This window comes from Ambystoma mexicanum, chromosome 14, assembly GCF_040938575.1.
Source record: "Ambystoma mexicanum isolate Mex_15411 chromosome 14, UKY_AmexF1_1, whole genome shotgun sequence".
Taxonomy (NCBI): Eukaryota; Metazoa; Chordata; class Amphibia; order Caudata; family Ambystomatidae; genus Ambystoma; species Ambystoma mexicanum.
Window position 1 is genome coordinate 167,334,397 of NC_090940.1, and position 23,338 is coordinate 167,357,734.

At 42.9% G+C, this 23,338-nt stretch overlaps 1 protein-coding gene across 1 annotated transcript in view; it reads right to left on the minus strand.

Annotated features, from left to right (window-relative positions):
- The window catches only part of PLA2G4F (phospholipase A2 group IVF), a 403,704-nt gene that overhangs the window by 90,582 nt on the left and 289,784 nt on the right, over positions 1-23,338 (minus strand). Inside the window, exons 9-13 of the mRNA XM_069638816.1 lie at positions 20,603-20,716; positions 13,660-13,697; positions 9,141-9,276; positions 5,229-5,365; positions 399-621 (exon numbers count right to left, since the gene is read on the minus strand). Of these exons, the coding sequence (XP_069494917.1) occupies positions 399-621; positions 5,229-5,365; positions 9,141-9,276; positions 13,660-13,697; positions 20,603-20,716 (648 nt within the window). The remainder of the gene's footprint in view (positions 1-398; positions 622-5,228; positions 5,366-9,140; positions 9,277-13,659; positions 13,698-20,602; positions 20,717-23,338) is intronic.

The window sequence follows — 23,338 nt, forward strand, 5'->3', positions numbered from 1 at the left end:
TTATTTCACGAAGGAGCTAAAAAACGCTTATTTTCATCTATAACTGACTCTGGAGGACCACTAACCAACAACTCCTTGAGGGTCCAGAGCGCGTCGCTGACTGTATCGCCCTGTTCCTATATGTCTCCACTGTTGCTCACCCACAATGAAAATGTTACCACTCTGATCAACATATTCAGAACACCACGGTATACTTAATAAGAAAACCTCGTTTTGGGGACTTTTGGACTACAGCATTCTCAAGTGGCCATGTGACACTATAACCTAACAACTTATAAGAACCATACCTAAAAAAAAACAAAAGCAATCAAATACACACAAAGCCAATTCTGCACCCCAAATTATAAGGCTGTGCATGATGAAAGGTGCGATTCCCACAGACACAGATTGTTTCCTACCTTCTGGTGCAGAAAATACTCAATAACCAGACCCCACAGGTCTGTGTAAGAGACGTTCCTCCCGTCTTTATTCATTGAGCCTAGCTCTTGGAAGTAATACTTCAAACGGCTCTTAGAAAAAGCCCCGGTCTTGTGGCTGATCACGGAATCCCTGGCGTAGTTGATTACATCTTGGAGGTCCTTCTGAGACCATTCGGGGTCTTTGTAAAGGGTGGACATAGACCTGGGGAAATATTTTAAAATTGGGTCAATCACGTTTCTGTAGCAGTTCTGTCATGTTATAAGGAAAATCAGGTCTACAAAGGCCATAAACAAAGCCTCATGAGCAGACTTGGAATTGTGCCAGCAAGGAATTGTCCCGAAAAGTAGCCTTTTGACCTCCATACACTGGTAGATGGTCCCCCTACCACACCCAAGATGTGTTTCTTATGTTACGTACCATAAAAGGAAAGGCACATTTTTCTTGTTGTTAATGCTTATGCCTGTGTGAGAAAACCTGATTTCATAATGCGCATGAGAGAAGTTAGTGCAGCCCTCTTTCGCCTGGTCAAACAGACATGGAATACCCCGATGGTCGCTATAATAACGGTATAACATGTGAAAGTAGTAGGGTAGGCCTTCTATGCAGCTGGAGTATAGGGATAGGCAGACATACCAATGTCGTCTATAGTAGAAAATTCATTCCCACATCACATTCTAAATCTGCCCCAGTCAACATCATCATTTATTCTCCATGCAGAACTTGCCCCCACCCCCTCTTTGTAGAGGATTGCATTAGAATACCACTATTCCTGGAATGGTGTTCAATTTGGGGAAATAAGGGAGAATGCGAACTATCAAGAAATTGATAGCAGATGTTATGAACAGAGAAATAGAAAGTAGAATAGCCTGGCTCCCCTATGTAAACAGAGGTTAACAAAAATAGGACTTGGCCACTGGTTTACAAATTCAGCTTTAATACACAGTAGTTATAAGAAGATTATTAAAACTTCATATCAGGGCATATGCCTGCACACAGGAGAAGGAAGATATTTAGCAATGAGATCGGTAAGAAAATATTACCCATTAAGAACAGTTTCGGGAATAGAACAGTATTTAATATGAATAAAACACATCTGTTCCCAGTCAGCAATGCATTAACTATTCTTTTATTATTGATTGATGCTTTAGTGTGTTGCTCAGTGGAAAAGTTTATATTTATCGCCTCAAGACTCCATTTCAAATTCTGATTGGAGATATTTTTACATTATTGGTTTATGATATAATATGATAGGTTATTTATAATGCGCTTAATACTCAGAGGTTTCTAAGCGTGGACCCAGGGATCAAACCCGTGTTGCTCTGCATCGTCTTGCTTCCAAGGCGAGCATGTTGCCCCTGAGCTATCCTCCAGAGACATTTACTGTTCATTGGTGAATTTTGCAATGACTGTACTTCTATAGAAATCAGGAAATGTCAGAAATAAAGTAAATTAAAATTGAAATGGATTTGATAATGATCAAAGAAAAAAATTCATGTTTATTTTTTGCATTATTCAAAACCATCCGATAATGCATAAAGTCAATAGGTATCAAGACAAAAATCAAACATTGGCGTTTACGATAGGAATGTACTACTTGGGCAATAATCCCTTCAGTAGTGGTCTCTATCAGGTAGTAGCACCCACTCAGGGGACTGAGTAAAGTGGGGGGGGATGGGGAGGATTTAACCACAGGCAGCAAAATTATTGCCCTTATCACTGTTGATAACGTCTTAGTGCTCTTTTTTGTTTGTTTGGCAGAGAATAAAGCAGCGTGCTAGAACCACAAGACCTTTTCTCGGTCAAAGAAAACTACAAAGACGGCTGTCAGGAAAATAATAAAAAGAGCTCTAGAAAGAGTTCCAAGTCTTGCTGCATTTCTGTGGCAGCAGGATAAGGTGCAGGAAGAGGCAAGAAGAGGAAGAGAAGTGGTAGGTAAATCAAAACAAATTTACTGACTCCATTTTGTGGGCATTTAGGTTAGGATGGAGGGAGGAAAAGTAGGCAAAGCGTCCAGAGCAGCCAACAACTTGCTCAGAGCTCAAGCTTAGACAAAGCCTGCAAACCGAGCAACCTTATTGGCTGTGCAACCATCACCGTGTGTTATAGGATATTTTGCACTGATGAGCTTTTCAGGTTTCTTGGGCGCGTTTGCAATTTTAATTTTACACACAATGGGCCTCATTACAAGTCTCGGCGGTACAGTACAAAATTGTCACAAGTCTCTCCCCTTCTCACCTGTCATTCCTGTTTACTTGCGACCTTCTTTTGTGACTTCTTCCGCACGGTCCGGGATTTGTATAAGCCTGCGCGCGGGTCTTCGGATTCCAGTGTGCTTCGTTCAGATTGTCCAGGATGGAACCAGGAAGGAACAATGTCCGCGCGCGGAGGCACGGAACCCGTGGCTCGAGCGCGAGTGAAAATCCAGGAAAGTTTTGGGTAAATTGAGGGATGAAAGGAAAAGAAGGAGGAAACAGGGAACCAGGAATAGAGATCAGGAAAACAGCCCCGAGCGAACTCCGGCAGCAGACGTCCAGCTACGGCGAGCAGTAGCGTTGAGACACGCAGAGCCGCGGGGGCGTGTCTGTTTTGTAGAACGTAGAGCGTGTAACGCAAAGACTGGTAAGCAGCGTTCCGCATCAAGCGGCCATGTTGGAAGGATTACTGAGTTCAATCCCCTATGTGTCAGGGACCACAAAGTCCAGAAGGGACACAGACGGTGGTTCATGACAAAAATGGCAGTAATTTAGTTATCATCCCTGTTACCGCACCGCACTACAGGTTTGGCGGTAGGGTAGAGCAAACGGCGGGAGGAAGATCTGCCACCTTATAGTCCAAAAAATACTCTAAATTGGTGGAATTACCGCCGCTTGAAATTCTCTCTAAATCCCACTGGAGTCCTCAACACTCCAAAAAATTGAGACTTAGACCACCACTTCTAATCAGCAGAAACAGTTATTCCGTTTGACAGTATTCCAGTGGATTTACCAGAGGAATACTGCCAAATTTGTAATGAGGCCCAATGTCTTTCTATTGTTTGTTTGTAACTTTAAAATTATTCACACAAAAATGTGAAATCCAAGATCTTATCCCAAGTTCTTCACGTCCATTTGGCTTCCAGTTTGGGTTGAGACTTTCGTCTCGTCCCTGTCAGTCCCCCTTCCCCCTCAATCGGGTGTATGTCATTGCTACATGCGTCCTGTCTTCACAGACAGTCCCTTGGTAGATACTGGTTATGTTACATGCAAATCTAAAATATTAACCTCCTCTAGGCTACTTTTTATTGCATGGTACATGTTTTTTCGGATCTTCATTGGCTTTTAAAACTTCAGTACATGCTATGATATGGAGCTGTCCCTCAGCTTTCTCATGACCTCTTTACTTATTGTGTATACTTTAAACAGATGCGATATCTAGATGGTCAGCTCTGAGAATGCTGCTGGTCTTGTCACCCTACTGGTGCATCCATGCTCCTGCCTGCGGGATGAAGTGTCTGTGGGACCGGGGAGGCTAGCTCAGGAGAAACAGGCTTGTCTTGGAAGCAAGACAACGCAGAGCATCACAGGTTTGAATCCTGGTCCCGCGCTTAGAAGCTGGTCTCCAGCATGAAGCCCGATATAAAAGCTCCATTTATTTTTTTCACCTTCACCTGCATTTTCTGACCACTATTCTGGGCCCACCTCTGGTGCTCTCCACATACCCACGGATTTACTTGAGGCTTGCAAACACACCACAGTTGATTCTCACACTACCGGCCTCTCGAGATTCTGCTCTCCGTCGAATGGGCCTTGCATTTTTGTGCCACTGCATACCTGCCGCCAAGAACTCTAATGATCATTTGTGAGGCCATTTTGAGGCTCACAAGGGATCCTTACATTGCGGAATGGGGAGCACAGTGCTGGCAGTGAGTAGAGTGAGGCCGCATGTGTCGTCATGTCTGCCAGCCGGTTACAAAACCTCTTGGAGGGAATAGGGGAATGGCCAACATGAAGGGCTCCTTACAAGGAATTCCACAGGCATACGCGCAACACCCTATATGCAGCTGTACTGTGTAAATCCTATGATATGGTATGTTAGATTATTTAATACCCAGAGGTTTTGTTAGGAGGTGACTAGTGTCAACTCAGGATCTCATTCCTTGTGCATTATTGTCATCACTTGCATTGTGTATGTTAGCTACAAGGGAATCCTCGCTGTGATCATTCAGCAAGGGTTCCAGATTCCATTGGGGGTTGAGAGGAGAAGGAGAGAGAGATGGACATCGTGGTCCACTGCTGGGGGCCGTTCTCCTGGAGGAACTTATTGAAATAAAACCTATCAACCCAAGTGATGACTCTGGAGTGCGTTATTGAACCCATTTAACAGGTTTCTAAGCGCAGACCCGGGGATCAAACCAGTGTTGCTCATTGTCATCTTGCTTCCAAGGTGAGCATGTTGCCGCTGAGCTATCCTCCCGAGACGTCCGGAGGATTCCCAGAGAACAGCCTCAATCCTAAAAATTGTAGTTGAGTCTCCACTCTGTTGTCATTACTCCTATAGTGTCTTTCCATCTGCGCCTAAATACAATTCAGTTCGTCCAGGGCGCGATATAAGCAGAAGAGATCAGGTTATCCCCAGAGGAGTCTCCCCAGCAAGCAGAAAGGGGATGTCAGTAAATATTTCATATATGTCAACAAATCATTCTTACCTAACAAAAAAGCCTTACAAAAATAAAATAAGCAGATATGGCATAATTCTCGATTTTCCAGGAGGTGAGGGGGGGGGCATAGTGACCTCACAAGTGGTTGATGCATTCAAGGCTCACTACATACCACGTGGATCCGGAAACGCCACTGATGTAGGTCATGACGTCCAATAGGTTCAACTCCTGCAGTGCTGCTAAGTTTCCAAAGAATGAGGTCATTGCTCTTGTTCCACCTCCAGAAGCCACCACGGCCACTACCGGGACCTGTCGGGAGAAGAATACAGTACGTTGTCCTCTATGCGAGTCTGTGAGTGTCATGGAAGCCTAACTCAAGTAGACCAAGACATGTCCATGTCATTCGAGACAGGCCCAGGCTGGGACATAAAATCAGCAAGGCAATAGTGAAAAGGTATGCCCCCTCCACCCATCCCCCAAGTGTCCCCTAATCACAAATTGCAAAATGTTGCTTTAACAAACAGCCTTTTGGAGTACTAGCCAAGGGGAGTTATTGGTAAACTGTACTGAATTAGTGCATTTTAAAAGCATAGTTTGTTAGTTACATGAATATAAAAAGTATGGCTGTAGCTCATCAAACTGGCCCACTTCCACCAAAAAAACTGCAACACACTAGAATGTTGGGCCACTCCTTCTGGCATTGTCGTATAGGCCAGTCCGAGCCTGTTTAAGTCTAATAAGATACACTTATTATCACACTGGATAATCTTCTAAGGCCTATTCTGTGGCAGAAAATAAATAGCAAACAGCACCTCCCCAACAAACTTTGCTGTTGTGCCCATGACAATCTAGTTTGTGATGTCGCTACAGAAGGGATTTTAGTGTATTGCCTTACCCAGGATCCACCAAAGCCATTGGTAGGACCGTCATAGAGGGTAAGTAGTGGAAGAGGAGGGAACCATTCTCCATGCTGAGCGGGCTTGGCCGTTTGGCTGCGTGTAGCCGGCCAGTGTATTGCTGTTCTTGGCAGCTTTGATGTTTGTGTTCAGCCTCTCCTGGAGTAGTAGCTGATTGGCCAAGATGCAACCCTTTCCTTGAATGTTGCTTCCGTTGTCAAATTTCCCTCTACTGCCGGAGGCTGTTACCTCACTACAGTGGCTTGTGAAATCACCAAAGAATATTGGTTGAAACACAGAGGGGCACTGCTCCTGGATTTTGGTTTATGTGGCCTGTTTCATGGAGAGTGAGATATGTGGCCTACTTCATGGAGAGTGGGATATGTGACCTACTTCATGGAGAGTGGGATATGTGACCTACTTCATGGAGAGTGAAATATTTGACCTACTTCATGGAGAGTGAAATATGTGGCCTAATTCATGGAGAGCGGGATATGTGACCTACTTCATGCAGAGTGGGGTATGTGACCTACTTCATGGAAAGTGGGGTTTGTGACCTACCTCATGGAGGGTGAGGTATGTGACCTACTTCATGGAGAGTGGGGTATGTGACCTACTTCATGGAAAGTGGGGTATGTGACCTACTTCATGGAAAGTGGGGTTTGTGACCTACCTCATGGAGAGTGAGGTATGTGACCTACTTCATGGAGAGTGGGATATGTGACCTACTTCATGGAAAGTGGGGTATGTGACCTACTTCATGGAGAGTGAGGTATGTGACCTACTTCATGGAGAGTGGGATACGTGAGCTACTTCATGAAGAGTAGGATATGTGACCTACTTCATGGAGAGTGAAATATGTGGCCTACTTCACAGAGAGTGTGATATGTGGCCCATTTCATGGAGAGTGGGATATGTGACCTACTTCATGGAGAGTGGGGTATGTGACCTACTTCATGGAGAGTGGGGTATGTGACCTACTTCATGGAGAATGAGATATGAGCCCTACTTCATGGAGAGTGGGATATGTGACATACTTCATGGAGAGTGGGATATGTGACATACTTCATGGATTGTGGGATATGTGACCTACTTCATGGAGAGTGGGATATGTGACCTACGTCATGGAGAGTGGGATATGTGACCTTCTTCATGTAGACTGGGATATGTGACCTACTCCATGGAGAGTGGGATATGTGACTTACGTCATGGGGAGTGGGATAGGTGACTTACGTCATGGAGAGTGGGATATGTGGCTTACTTCATGGAGAGTGGGATGGTTACCAGTCAATTGGTCGAAAACATTTGGTCGACAGGACAATTGGTCGACACCATTTGGTCGAATGCCAAATGGTCGAATTTTTTTTTTTTTTTTTTTACCCCTTTTTTGGTTTTTTTTGGGGGGGTCCCCCCCCCAACCCCCTTTTTTCTTTTTTTTTTCTTTCCCCACACGAAAACCCACAAAAAAAATATATAAATAAAAAAAAAAAAATTCGACCATTTGGCATTCGACCAAATGGTGTCGACCAAATTGCAGTCGACCAAATTGCAGTCGACCAATTGACAGGACACCGAGTGGGATATGTGGCCTATTTCATGGAGAGTGGGATATGTGGCCTATTTCATGGACAGTGGGATATTTGACCTACTTCATGGAGAGTGGGATATGTGACCTACTTCATGGAGAGTGGGATATGTCACCTACTTCATGGAGAGTGAGATATGTGCCCTACTTCATGGAGAGTGGGGCATGTAACCTACTTCATGGAGAGTGGGATATGGGACCTACTTCATGGAGAGTGGGATATGGGATCTACTTCATGGAGTGTCAAATCCTGGATTCTGAAAGAAATGTGCTTCAAGTGTTTAAAGGCTTTTCCTTCTTCAGACTTTGATTGATTGCTGATTTGATTAACAAATGTTGCCGGCGTCATCTACTGTGTTGGACATTAGATCTCAGCTGTCATTAATATCGATCGGGTTGCACTATTGCACTTAGAACATATTGATTTCTATAGGGCCGTGAGTTTGTGGGTTGCTATTGAGTGGTAGCTGGGAAAGTTACTTTGTAAATTAAAGGTTTTGCCCACTGTGATGAGGAAACGGGACCGAGAACGCTTTGAGCTTAAGCCTTCGTCCATTCAGATGCCAGTACCTAGTTTAGAGAGCAGGAACTGTGTTGCAAAGGATTCAAAGATCTCTAAAGGATTGTAGATACTTTAGGCAGCATTTTCCAGCATTTCTTCCGACATTAATGAAGGGGACCAACCTTAGCAAAGCAGACAAATGCTGCCTTAAAAGCAGTCTGATTTGAACTCTTTGGCTTCACCGCCTCTGCAGGAGAGTGAGCAATGCCAAAGCCTTTCAGCCTCTTTGGGTTGCATCAGTGATGCACAGTTCAGCCTTGGGAGCTAGGACTCTATGCTTGGCGTTCCCACCCCAGTAGGGAAACCCCAAAGGGGACCAAACATATGATGGAAATGTTTGAGTTAGTGCTTGTGAGCAATAGGCTTTCAACCATAATGGGGATGACCTCCCCACCCCTCCCAACCCCAGAGCTGCCCCGGAGCATTAGCAGAGAGGGTCTTGGGCACTTTCAAATGGGAGTACGGTAGCTGTTTAATGGACAATAAATGGAGTCCTGGAATTTAAGGGGCCTAGCCAACAGTATTTTACTCATGGAGTGGGGGACCCCGAATAAAAACGTTTAGAAACCACTGCTCTAAACCAGTCAGGCACCATCTCCTATCTCCTTCAGTTCTTAACCCATCCTTGTCTTTTTAGCAGGGGAATAACCTTATCCCCATCAGTCCGACTGCGCCCCAAAAAAGGGGCAGCGTGGCTCACACTACCATTCCACATCTGCTCTACATGAGACAGCAAGCGACCTCAGATGGGTGTTGCCCGCAATAAGCCTTGTCATGGATTTATAGCTTGGATGGAAGAAGATGCCCCGTTTCTGGCCACAGGCCGTACCTTGAGTGGTCACTCAGCACACGGCGTTGTAGCGGGAAAACAGAAACATACTTTTAGGATTACAGACTGGTGATAAATCAATAATGAGACTTGTTAAAGTTACCACCGCACAAAGCAAAGCTTAATCATTGGTCGAATGGATAATCACCATGAACGCTTTTGCACGGAGAGTGTTACCGCAGTTGAGGATTCTCCAGTGCTGAGCTCCATACCTCGTCTTTGTTAGGAGCATTTTGCAACTTGAGGGCCTCCTTCAGTGCCTGGGCAATGATCGGTTTTCTCATCTTCAAATATCGCTTCTCGCCGTCAGACAGGTCAAACCCAAGCCGCACGTCAAGGTCTTCATGGCTGTGTTCAGAAATACAGGGAGCACAGATCATTTTCAATGTCCTTATTTTTAAGTATCTAGGAAATGTTACATTTTGAAAAGTAATGTGGCCATACAATGACTCAAATGTGTGGGTAATCGCAGTGTAGCAAACAAGTATTCTGATTAGGCTCGACAGTCTTTTCCCTAGCCAGGCCCAATAGTAGAACCTAAAGTCTGGTCAAATCCAGCCTTGAAATAGCAAAGAGCCTGACTAGGACATTCAGACCCCAAATGAATCTGAAACACGTTAATTCTGAACATGTCCAAAAAATTGTAGGATTATACAAATGCAGAAAAAGAGGTACGGGCGCCCCCCGCGAGAACAAACACAGCTTAATGACCTGTTCTCTGGGAAGGTGCCCACTCGAGACTCTACAGGCACATTTTAGCTCACTGTACCTTTTACAAAGGAGGAATAGCCATTTGCATATCAGTCTTTGTCCCGCCCACATGGGCAGTCCAACACCGAAACGCTAGGCAATCCTCCTTTGAACAAGTGTACCAACAGCAACCCCAGACACATGTTTTGGCCTAGTCAGGCCTCATCAGTGAAGTGAAGCTGAGCCTCTCTGAGCACAGTTACCAAGGGGTCCACGTCTGGATAACCCTATGTAGCCCCAGGTTCCTTAAACATAGGAAAAAAGGTACAAAACAAACATGGCTTAATGACCTGTTCTATGGGAAGGTGCCCAGCTTAATGACCGGTTCTATGGGAAGGTGCCTGGCTTAATGACCGGTTCTATGGGAGGGTGCCCGGATTAATGACCTCTTCTATGGGAAGGTGCCCACTCGAGAGTCCGCAGCCACATTTTAGCTCACTGTACTATTCACAAAGGAGGAATAACCATTTGCATCTCAGTCTTTGTCCCGCCCACTTCGACATATCTTGAAAACTGTTAAGAAAGATGTTTTTCAACTTTGCTTCCATTGGCATCAATGGAAACCCACAGCTATTTTTCTATTCCTTGAACCTTGGTCTGACTTTGGAGGTAAGTAAAGCTTTTCTTCTTTGCTTCCCTTGCATATCTCGTTTTTTGGGGGCACTGGACAGCCCCTGTGGTTAGCAATGTAGTGTTTCTTTTGGCACACACTTCTTTTGCCAAAGTAAATTTACAACGTGGTGATTTACTTTAACAACGTTACTTCGATTTATCTCTGATTTTTGTTATGGGTGGGTCCCCCGTACCTTTTTCCCCCACCTCTACCACCCCTGCTGCCAAATCCATCACCCATGTATACCCGTTACCCTTAATATACTTATACCCACCCATCGAAGTGATGTTGTCATATTAAATTACCAAGTTGTAATTTACTTCAGCAAAAGAACGGGCCACTGCACACACAACCTTATAGGGTAACCAGTGATAAATACGCTTGGGAATAGGTCGCCAGGGGTGATATTTCCCCAAATGTACACTGCCAAGAAAATCAAGCACTATCCCAAATATTGTAGGACTGGGGTTAGAATAGTAAATAATACCCATCCTAGAATAAGTAGGGGAAGGCTTTTAGGGGTTGTGGTGAGGCAGAGTAAGGAATTTGACGCAGAGGTGTCATGGTTGGGGCTATAAACATTTATTATACAGAAAAAATGCCTATTTTTTCCCACATCTAGAGGGGTTTCCCTGCCTGAACCTAAGAAAACTTGGGTGAACGTCAGGATGTCAGTCAAAACTAAAATATATACCGTCATCGGACTCATTTCTGAGTCTGTCCTGTCCACCCCTCTCTCGACAGCCAAATAAACCTGACAAAGGGAAGTGGGTGCAAGATGGGCCTTATAAAGGCCCTCCATCCTGTTTTAGAATGGTTCTAGATCTCCGAGTGGGTGGTCAAACTCCAAACTCGAGTCTCAGCCTCACAACTGAGTGGTAGGACTCGAATACCACATTGAGACTCAAGGTGAGGTTTGACCCTTGGTAAAACCCAAAGGAATGCCACAGGGCTGATCAAATCCACCGCAAAGGTTTTGATATTTCCAGCACATTCATTTGGGGGAGCAGGGGGGGCGTTTGAGAAACCCCTAGTCGCAAGGCTTATTTCTGCATAAAAAGGGGCATGCAAAAATAGTGCTCACTATTGGCTCCCCATCTAGAAACCTTGGCATGGGTCCATTCAAATCCTTTTGCACTCCAGATGGCCAAGATTACATATGAGATCGTTCAACCCCTGCACTATATGCGATGCACGATAAATGTTACAACATAGAGGAGGCTGGGACCTCGGGAAAGCAGGTGCGCGATGGCTACATGCAAATCCAGATGCAAACTGATGCTTGTCCTTTCAGCCATAGTTTTCTCAAGGACATGGGATCAAATATGTTCTTCTAAAGATTTTGGGCAATCTGCGATAGGATCCCACTCTAGTCCCCGTGGACTTCTCTGCAGCTTTTAACATAGATTGAAGCATGCAGGTCTCCTATAGACCCTCCTACACTGAAATTGCTCCAAACCTTTTTGATGGTCTCAGGGTAAAGGCTAACCATTGTCACTCCCAGAACCTGGTGATTGCATGTAGAGAGTCTTGGGGGGAAAGCTCCTGTACACAATCATTTTCTAAATATATATTTGTGGACTCTTTTCTCCCTTTCACAGAGCTTCTCGAAGCAATGCTACTGTTATTTGGATGGCATGCAGCTCCCCATGCATATTTTTATGAAAGGGCCTTTCAGTTGGATCAAGCGCCTTGACTCCACCTGAAATTGACCACCTTTGGCTTCATCCAGCCTATTTCAGGGAAAATGTAAGTGATCTAATTAGAAATCAATGGAAGAACATGCTTTTCGGGGATTGTACTTGCACTAATGATGTGGAAAATCATGCCCAGATACTTAAGGGAATTAGGAATCGGTTTTCATGTCAACATGACTTCACAACAACACGTACTTTCTGTGAACATACTGCTTTTATCAACTTTTGAAGATGAGGAGAGCTTTGTAATTTCTCTTGCAAACCGGGAAAGCCATGATAATATAGGCGGCGTTGAACTCCCAAATGGACTATTTCTATTCCCAGTTTGCTGGTCTCCCAGACGAACTACTATCCAGGCTCAAAGACACGCAAAACATGGAGGCCAGCATAATATATGGCTAAGAAAAAAAAAGAGAAATCCCTTTGCAGAGTCTGAGACATCCCATTGCAGAGTCCAAGAAGTCCTCTTGATGGCCTTCTATCAGGCAGTGAATCCGGTCAAATTAGATCTGCTTCCTACATTCCTCCTTTCCCTGGCCCCAAATATCTGAAATGTAAAACTGCGTCTCTCTTACTCCCCGGAACCATAGGTCATTCAGAGAACACCTCTTGAAAGCACCCACAATCCATCGGCAACAGAGACATTCGAGAAGCTTCTGCCATTATGCATCTAAATGCCCCCACTCCTCCCCCCGTCCCCCAGCCCCCTCTCTGCTGGGGATTCGTAAACTGCCTACTGTTTCACATATTAAGCATAAGGTGAACTCAGAACTATACTTATCTGACTTGTTCCGCAGTAGTGCACCTGGAGAGCCAGTCCAATTAAGTAAGTCTTTCAAAGGTTGTCAGCCAGTGGCTCAGTCACTGTGTGAGCTCGTCAGTAAGTCAATAATTTGTCTAACAAGCCAAGAAAAGACTAATGCCATGAGATCATCACTGGAGAAATCAAGCGGGTCTAAACGGAAAGCAGGCATGGTGGAACTCTAGTGCAGGTTCTTGGCTACTTCTGTCTCAGCATAAGGACTAGGCAACAGGCTCGGGAAGACACCAATTACTATTGTAGTTACCTAAATAAGCATTTAATATTGAGTGCATAACGAATAATGGCAATATACAAAACATACACAATCCACTGAATGTCCTGTTGCACACATATGTCATTTGAGTTTACTGGTGCACACATATGTCAGATTGTGGTGCTCTTATGTTGAAGGTAGTATATATATTATGATCATTGAGGTATATAGTAAAAGATAATTGGTAGGAGAATGAATTGATTCTAACAAAAATGATTTTTGCATAGTGTATGATTGTTTCATAAACCGTGACATTACTTTATGATTGATTTAGGAAATATTCCTTTAGGGAACTTTCTTTTTGTATACTAACCCCGGTTATGCATGGATTACTGGGCGGGCGGTGGCCCGTGTTAGTTTTCATAGCTATAGCAGACTCTGACATGCAGTCCACAATATCAGTGCATTAGACTAATGCCTATTAATTCAGTGATCTTTTTTTTATATAAATCATATAATGTGGTGTGTATATATAAGAACATTATAAGTGGTCAATTAATTAAGAATAAATCGGTCCATACTTCAAGACATGCTCATATCGTACATTTCAATATAACCAAATTGTATTTAAAGTTATTTACAGTGCATAAGTTACCTCTCTTCCGCTTTAATGCTCAGATCTACGTTTTGTTCCTGCAAAAAATAAAAACACAGTTATTGGATGTTACCTACATTCATCTTAAGACCTCATGCACATGATTTTGAGGATCTATGTCCTTTGTTCTATGGCAATGAGTTGGATGGCTGGTCAAAGTCATGTTTTAGACCGCTAAACACCCTACCCCACATATACTAGGATTGGTATTATTAACACCACTGCAAGCATATTTGGGGAAGTGCTGTATAGTTGGGTATGTCACCTAGGGTGAGTAAGTGGACCCCCCTGCCGAATGGCTTACAGTCGATCAAGAGACTGGATACCAATTTTGTAAGGGAAAAATGGTCCTCATTACGAGTTTGGTGGTATTTCCCTATGAATTACCTCCAAACTAGGGTTACCGTCACTCACAATCTGGTGGCATCGCCAGATTATGGGTAGCAGATCGGCAGAATTCATCCCCATATCGGTTGGCAAATTGGGGATTTGAAGGCGTTAACGTGGGTGCTAATTTCGACTCCGGGAGATCCCCCATTTTTTAGAGACATAAAGGAGAAGATACCTCCAGAAACATGCTGGTGGTATGTCCTCCACATCACCACCAAGCTCAAAATTTGACGGAGCAGTAAATCCATAGCCACCAAAAACAGTGGCGATAACTGGTTCACCGCCACTATTTTACTGCACCGCCAAACTGGGAATGCAGCCCAATGTCGATATCTGTATTGCCCATTCTGTTTCTACATCAAGTCAAATCAAAGATCCGCAGCGCTAATAAAAAGTATGTGATTTTCGGGAAATCAGTCTATTTCCTTCAGCTGTGTGCCTTGTGTATTCAAAGAGCATCCCTCAGCAAACGCACAGCTACACATTGCCTTGTAGAATAACTATGGACTGTTATGTATGTTTCAATGCAAGGGTAACCACGGCATGGAAATCAGTGCAAGTGCTACATCTGCCAGTGCTGCGGGTAACCCATCAAGGATGAACCATGCCGACTTGGTACATGAGCAATGGTTTCCTCATTAAATCTGGATGGTAGGTCACCTCATCTGGGGTTTCAGGATTGAGGTGCCTTCTCTAAATAAAAGGGACAGGGCAGACTGTGCACCTCCATTACCAGGGCTGGTTCTATAGGTAATTGTAGGCATCCCCTGAAGGCAGACGGGGAGGGGGCACCAGAAAGCGGTGTGACAGATTAGTACCACAAACAACACATTTTGGTCCCATTGCAAAGGACACTGGGGGCCAAAATGGCCTGGCATTCATCCTCGCGCCCTCCCTGCAGCAACCACAGTGCATTATGGTACACAGCAAGGAGGACATGGAAGAGGAGAAAACCCTGTGCAACATATGCAATAATGTGCTCAGTGAAAACATACTTTGGTTTTAAAATAGATAACATACATGTGAAACGCTACAGTAAAACCTTTGATAGTTTATGCGATTTGATTCATGGCACGTTGCGCCATCTTGAACCGGTGCAGTGCACCTATGCATCAGCATAAACGACCTGGTGAAAGTATATGTTGCACGAATTTATTTTTCAACAAGGGCAATTTGTGCCCAGTTGCAAAGAATTCACTCCACCGTTGCAAAGTTTATGAAATGTAGGCAAAGCTCGCACGCTGCCCAATAAAATAACACCCTCTCTCTTCGCCCCGTGTCTGAACTCACTGGATGTAAACAAGAGTAACATAAGCGAATCTGCAGCACCAGCCACACGTTCTCACACTGTTCAAAGCATCCGCACTCAATGAGACAGACCAGAACTGCATACGCCAACCGGCTCATCCTGCTTAAATGCAGACGGGTCAGAACAGGAGGCTCTAGTTTCCCGGTGATCGCTGTGAAATTGTGGAACGCACTACCCAATCCCACGGCCCCCAACCCTCCCACATCCAGACGTCGAAGTGAGCAGGAGCGATCGGGAACGGTGCTCCTCTACTTTTTTCAATTATGTTTTACAGCTCCTATACCTTTATTTTAAAAAGAAACTGTTCCGGAATGATTTCGTTTTAAAATAAAAGTGTAGGAACACTTTGCAGCTTGCACTTTCAGGGCACTGCACTGAACGTTCCCTTAAAAGGCAGGTGCAAGTGTTTGGGGGTTTGTATTGTGTGTGGGAGGAGGCGTGGTGATGGGGTTTGTGTTGAGTGGGTGCAGGCCAGCAGGGACTACTTATTTTCGTAACACTTAGACCACTGCCCACATCCCTTCCACCCCCCTCGCTTTGAGAGCGGAACAATCTTACTGGACCTTCCGCAAAATGCTGAAAACCTGCCTCTTCACTTAAAGCATTTTCCCCACTTGTCCAATATGACTTTCCGCCTTGTAACTTGCTCTGCAACCGCGCCTTGATGCCCTCCGGTTTAGTGCGTGATGTAAATGCAAAAATAAATAAATAAATCCAGCTCACCAGCACTTACGTGGATCTGAAATGAATGTTTCACTATGTGACTTCTCAGTCTTCCGCCCACCTGAAGCGACACCAGTCCCTAGTGCAATAAGAGCTGCAGAAGAGCATGTGCGCCTGTCTGGCTTCATCAGCCTGCCAGCACATGACTCAATGCAATGCTGGGATTGGAAAGGACAGTGCTCTTCACCGCCGTAGCAGGCTCTCCAATATTACTTGTGTATTCCCCGACATCACACTTCCTGATTCTTACAGTAAACAAGTCTATTCTTTGCAGGGCAGCCTCTAACACAAGCAGAGACTTTCTTTACATCTACTATAATCAAAGCAGCAGGCTTGCTCAGACTAGATGGCCTCATTATGACTTGTCGGCTAACATGCAAAACATGCAATTCTTCAAATGCAATGTTTTTACCATCAAGCGCACATATGTTTTACTTACTGATGTATTTAAAAAAAATGGTTAAATATTTACCATTACCCCTGCCTTCAGAGCTTGGCTGATAGCAGTGCATTGGAAGTGCATTACACAGAGTTGCCCCAGGACTAGAAAAATTCACCTCTAATTGTGGAACACCTCTGAGCTGTGATGCTCTTTGGCAAAAGGGGCTATGTTCTGAGTGGCAGTGCGTGTAGTACCACACTGCTCTGTGCTTTTGTTTCAGCGCTTAAAGTATTCTTTATTTATTTAATAATGTGATATAGTTTAAATTTAAACTTTACATATAGTAAATAAATTATACATATCGAAAAGAAAAATAGAAACAATTTTAAACTCACAGACATACAAATGCAGTCAGAATAAGTAAAATAAACAGTTGAAATAAAATAAGACGAAATATAATTAATCCAATCTGTCATTCGTTAAGAATGTTTTAGCATATCTATAATCAGTGAAAACATCTAAATTCATTTAAAAAGAAAAATTTAAATGAAATAAAATAAAATGTAGGAGTAATAGCGCATCCTCTATTCTGACTAAACCAACAAGATTCAGAAAAAGTCATTCTCAGCATATTAGTAAGAATTCCTACCGTCCCACTTTTGGGACATATTACAAGATTAAACTATAGAGATTGTCCTAGGAGCTACGAGTTTCCCATTTCTTGCTTCTCATTAAGTTCTCAATAGCCTTATAGGAGGCTTTCATCCTCAGTCATATCATCAGATATGTTGTCTATCAGATTTGTTCTAGGTCTTAGATTTGTTCAATATTTTAGATGTTAATGCCCAATAGACTTTCAGTCTTCATCCAGACTTTATATAAGGAGAAATACATTTTGATATTGGTGGTATTATTAAAGTTATACCAAAATAGCTTCTCTCCAATACTTTCCAGATTAAGTACAAATTTTCCGTAATGTAATCGGTATGTACTTTGCATATCGGGACATCTGGTCAAAAGGTGCTGAGCTGTTTCCAATTCATCCTTATTTTTATATATTCTACAATGACGGTCCTGTCGAGAGATTTTGTCAATTATACCCGTCACTGTAAGAACAGGAAGATTGGCCAATCTCAATAGGAGAATAAATCAACGAAGTCTCATGGATGGGCACTGATTCAAGTATGGTTGGGGACTTTTGAACGTATATAAGACGTATGTTACAAACTGATATGTTTTCAGACTACTGAGGTGAGTGTAATTTTCGAGCCATTCCCAAAGTTCGATATGTTTGATCAATGACTGTTGCATTTCTGCTGTTTTATTGCCCCATCTCGGGGTCCAGCAAATTTCTTTATAGAACTTTTCGGTTGACTCCTTGATACGGCAGGATGTACTTTGCTTCTGTGTCACCTGTAACATGGTGGCCAACAGACAATTTTTGGTGTTATTCTGCATTTTAAGATAGAGTTCAGCCCTTTTCTTCAAGACAATGGCCTTCAAGGATATTACTCCTAGTTCCAACCGGATAAGTGCCATTGGAATACATACTGCGAGGAACTGGATTCTACGCCAAAATTTGCCTTCTATGACTTGAAGCCAATGTAAGTCTATTGTAAGGAGGGATTCAAGTCCATGCGTGATCATGGGGGCAAATACCTGTATGTATAATTGGCGTGCCCCCCATAAAGTAAAGCCACGTTATTTATAAAGTATTCTTCTGTGAGTGTTACCGTACTATTTGCAGCTGCTTTATTCCTGCACGGCTGAGACTTAAATTATGACAATCTGGTTAAGAATTCTTTACCAATAGAGACTGCAGAACCTATTTATGTATTCTACAGGAAGAATATACATTCAAGAGTCTTTCCTCCTTCCTATAAAAGTTCCTTCAGATGTTTACCTTAACCAAGTGACCACACCAGGAAAGTTGGACTAGTTCTCAGAAATTCGGTCACCTTTGCACATTGTTTAATGAGCAACACAAGTTGCACTGCAAGTTGAAGCTCTTGCAAATGTCCTAGATGATTTGTCTTTGTAAGACCTACGAAGCAGTATTTGTTTGTTTCAAAGTCCTGTCTCTTCGAGGACAGTGAAAGTCATAATCATTCAACTTCCCATTATCTTCTGTGAGCACCACTCTCCAATCCTACCCCAAATACAATACAAAATCTCAGTCAACGTCCAACTTCCCCAGCACTGCCCTCCTGAATTCTACATCAGTCATGTAATTAGTCCACAACGGTATCTGGACATTCCATCGAAAATTAATTAATCAAATTCATTTCCATCTAATTTTATGCATTGAAAATACTTTCCATTGAAATGCATTTTCATTGAATAAAATTCAATGGATTTCGATGGATTTTAGGGTTAGGGTTAAGGTTATGGCAAGGGTTAGAAATAGGGTTAAGGTTAGGGCAAGGGTTAGGGTTAGGGCAAGGGTTAGAATTAGGGTTAGGGTTGGGCTTAGAGTTAGGGTTAGGGTTACAGTTAGGGTTACAGTTAGGGTTAGAGTTAGGGTGCGTGGGCGTGGGGGTTGGGGGGCTGGGGGATAACCCCCAATATACAATAAACATTAAAATGATACAAGGAGCTGGCCCGTGCCGGAATTTCAGCACTGGACAGCTCCATGTAACATTTTACTGTGGAAAATAAAAGCATCGAAATGCTATCTTTTACATTTAAAAGCAAATATCCATTGAAACTTGTCCATCCCTATATTCGATGGACAAGTTTCGATGGATATGTACTTTTACATGTAAAAGATAGCATGTCGATGCATTTCCATTCGATGGATTTTCATTGATGCATTTGTGTTTTGATGCATTTCATTCGATGTAAAGACCATAAACCGTCCATAACCATTACACAAATGGCCTTAATCAATACATTTTTTCAGATGCCAAAGGAATTTTGCCTGCTCTGGCCAGTTCAGCTCCATGACCAGTCTGACTTTAAGTGTACAGTAATATTTATGCTGGCAGTTATTGGGGCGTGCAGAAGTAGGGGTATTTTAGAAGATGTGTGTGGCTATGCTAAGGACTCCCATCTGATCATAAATCAGGCCCATCACACATTAAGGTCTTGTACACGTCTATTTCAGTGGCAATTCGATCATGCACATAATAGACTCTTATTTCTCTAAGCAGATTTCACTGCCCTAACCACAACATCCTAGGTCTCTGTTGGTTACCCAGCCCTTATATTTTCTGCACCTGGCCACACTTAATTGTGGACAAAGATGTAATCTTTCACCTGCAAACTTGATTTGCCCTTCACTTACATTTTAATCTGTGACGTGTTCCTCTTATTTATCGGTCCTGTAAAGGGGTTTGACCCAAGCATTCATGATCAACCCAAGTTGAAACTTAAGAAGACCAACCACGTATAAAACAATGCTGAAACTGTTTCTTGATTGAATTTGAGTGCTGACATCTACCTAGGTCTACAGCAAGAGAATGTACAATGCTCCAACTACTCAGTATTGGACCATTGTGAATTTGTCATTGTTGATTAGGCCCAGTTTCTGTCCACGTCTGCACGTGTCTAATTTGCTATTACTCGTTGTCATTGCACTGAGAATATATATGTTCTTTAAATTTCGTTTTTTATCTGTTTAGTGCATATCCATGTGTATAAACACTCTGGGACTCATTACAAGTATTGCGTTGTGGGGAAAAAGTGGCAGTAACTGAGTTACTGCCACTTTTCCTGCTCCGACCATACGTGAGTTTGGCTCTGGAGTGGGGGATTTACCTCCAGCATCATGCTGGAATGAAATCCTCAAAATTTCAACCGGAACAAAAAAAAAATCAGCAAAATCGTCAGAATTACTGCGGCAGTAATTCTGGTGAAATCCGCAATCTAGTCCTAGGGGCTCCAAATGAATGGGACTAACACTGCTAATTAATGGGGACTAATTCCATTGGGTAGTATTCCAGCAGATTTATTGCCGGAATACCGCCCAACTCGTTTGTTTTCCCTTGGGAACGTTTTCTACAGTTAACAAGCAGAAGCTTCCTGGTGAGTAAAATCATAAAAAAGATAAACTTACCTTTTCTTTTTATTTCTGTTGCCTATCTTGAAATAATGTTATCTAAGAAAAATTGAACCCGTGCACAGAAAAAGGTGCTTACCTTTCCAAGAGGAACAGTGAAGTCTACTTTCTTTCCAAGCGGGAAAGAAGACACTGGTAAGGACAATGAACCGCCCATGTCCGGCTTCTCATCACGCTGCAAGTTCATTCCGTTCTGCAAAAAAAAAAAAAAGAAATGAAAAACACACACAATTACTTTTTTATATATAAAAGAGGCAGCCTTTTCTTTCTTACTTCATAGAATTTCAAGCTCCTTAGTCATTGTGTAAACCTGTAGGGGAAATTAATAGCAGCAGGTTCGACATTGTTAGGAGCTGGGAGCCATTTAGTTCCTGCTTGAGGCCTAGAAGACTCTGGTTAGCTTGACACCAACAACCTCCAGGAGCTACTTTTGACTCCCAGCGCAACCAGTGTCGTACAGGCATATCTACCTGATCGTAATACTGCATGTTTGGAAATGTGTAAAAGGCACATTATTACTCATATACAAAACATTGGAAAGCACAATGGGTGATATGTAATGGGCTGTGGAAGTACATTTCGGGGCACACTATATAATGCTATGTAGTAGACATTTGTTCGCTAGAGGTAGCTACTGGTTATTGGATGGTGCCTTGTACACAGGAGCTGCACAGGAGCTGCTTTTAGCTCCTGCTCCTCAAATTACTTTTTTGATCCATTGTAGCATATGATTAAACAGGATCCTACTGCCTAACATCTGGTATACGGGGACACGCAAAAGATTCTGAATGGAGAAATGTGAGCGAGAGAAAGAGGGAGGGTGATGGAGAGAGACAGAGAAAAACAGAGAGAGCGGCATCTACTCCTTCTGTCTTTTCAATGTTAAGAGCTAACCTGGTTTCTTGTTCGCTGGCTTGCCCTCTCGTCTGCACACGCGCAAAGCCTGTATCTGAGCTAGAGCAGATACACGGCTGCTATATTCACCACTTCGCAAGGTAAGCCTGTGGAGCCTACAAACACTTATGGAGATACCAGGGGCTTTTGTTTATGCAGCAGTCAGGTTACCCTTGGGAACTGAAACTCAAACACTTGAAACCTGCCGGGACTGCTAATATAGAATGAGATATCAATTTTTTACTCATATATATTTGAAATAGAAGAGCATTAGGTTCAGTGCTTCCTATAACACATATGTATCTTTAGGTTCAGCATAAAAGCAATATCACAATTTACTTAAACATAAAAAACAAATGCATCCTTACATCACAAATCCTAAAATCAATCATAAAATACAATATACTCTCATTTTCTAGTGTTGAATCCTGATTCATCCTAAAACATATGTACTTCAAATTCTACAACAGTACAGAACTTACAAATGTTTTAAAGACCCAAACGTGGCTCTACTTAAACAACAAACTGCCCATAGCACTTCTTCAGGGGTTACTGCTCCTTCAAACCCTTATATACAACCATTTTCCTCTCAAAGAAAATAGTGTATAGTTCACTATGCTTCTGTGAGCCTTACTATCTTTCAACATTGCTCTCTTAAAACAGTTAGGGCGGATATCCCTCTCATCCTATTTTCGCAGGGGCTATTGTTTCCCCCTTTGTATCAACTTCTTGTAGATAGACAGCCTTTTTAATTGAAGTAATTGTTTTCTTTTTTGGGGGCTGGATAATTCAGCCCTGTAACACATGGTGACGTCTTGCTTCTCGCTGTTCGCCTCCCTTAACTTTCTGTGTAGACTTCCTGCTGTTCTCCTATATCCGTTAGCCAGCTAATGTCTATTTCTACCCCATTTGCATTGTTCTTTTACGTTGCTGGGAACACAGGTCCAAACATACTCTATGTTTGACTTTGCATTTTTCTTGACAAGTAGCATAGTCAGTATCTTGCAGGTAATCTCATTTTTGGACTGGTGCAACCGATCTCTTAGCTCTAATGTGTCTGTGTCACGCATCGGCATACACATGTCTTTTCGCTCAACTGTTGCAAGAGAGCAATATTGAAAGATATAGAACAAGGTTACTGAAAACATTGGAAAAACGATTCCTCCCATTGACCATGCTTATAAACAATTGCCCCCTTATGCATAAAAGCCAGGAGCTGGAAAGGAGTGGCTTCAACTAAATCCCACTGCAACACAATCAACCAACACCCCAGAAACCCAAACCCAACCGGAAACTGCATTCTAAAGAAATAGGAGAAAATAGTCACAACAGACCCATAGCAACTAACTAAATGATTCCCACCTTCTAAGGTGACTTACACACACATTATAAACTACTGATGACAATGAAGAGCTGAATAGGCCAGTCTGCTCCAAGGTTATTTGAACAGACCACTCCATGCCAGAGGGTACAGAATATCCATACAAAGAAAAAAGAATACCAACTGAACAATATTAGGTCCAACCCCAGAGTTATCAGCAAACAAGGAACGCATGCAATACCTTTGGCTTGACCAAGGAGCAGAAACTAGGTACCATAGGAGTGATCAATACTTGGTTCTCCAATAATCCAATAATATAATATTCAATAATGATATTCTGCTTCCATAAGGCTTCAAGATCTTTACAAACACAGATAACTATAATTTAGCAGGAGCAAAACTCATTTAACCATAGAATTTTAATAATAATAATAATAATAATTAGGCTTTTATATAGCGCTACAAACCCTCAGGTATCCGAGCGCTGCTTATTATTACCCACGGTGTGTGGTGCTCATTTATCGACCTCGGAAGGATGAAAGGCTGAGTTTGGCCCCGCCGGGATTCGAACCTGCGTTAACAGGCTCTGCACGGGTGTCA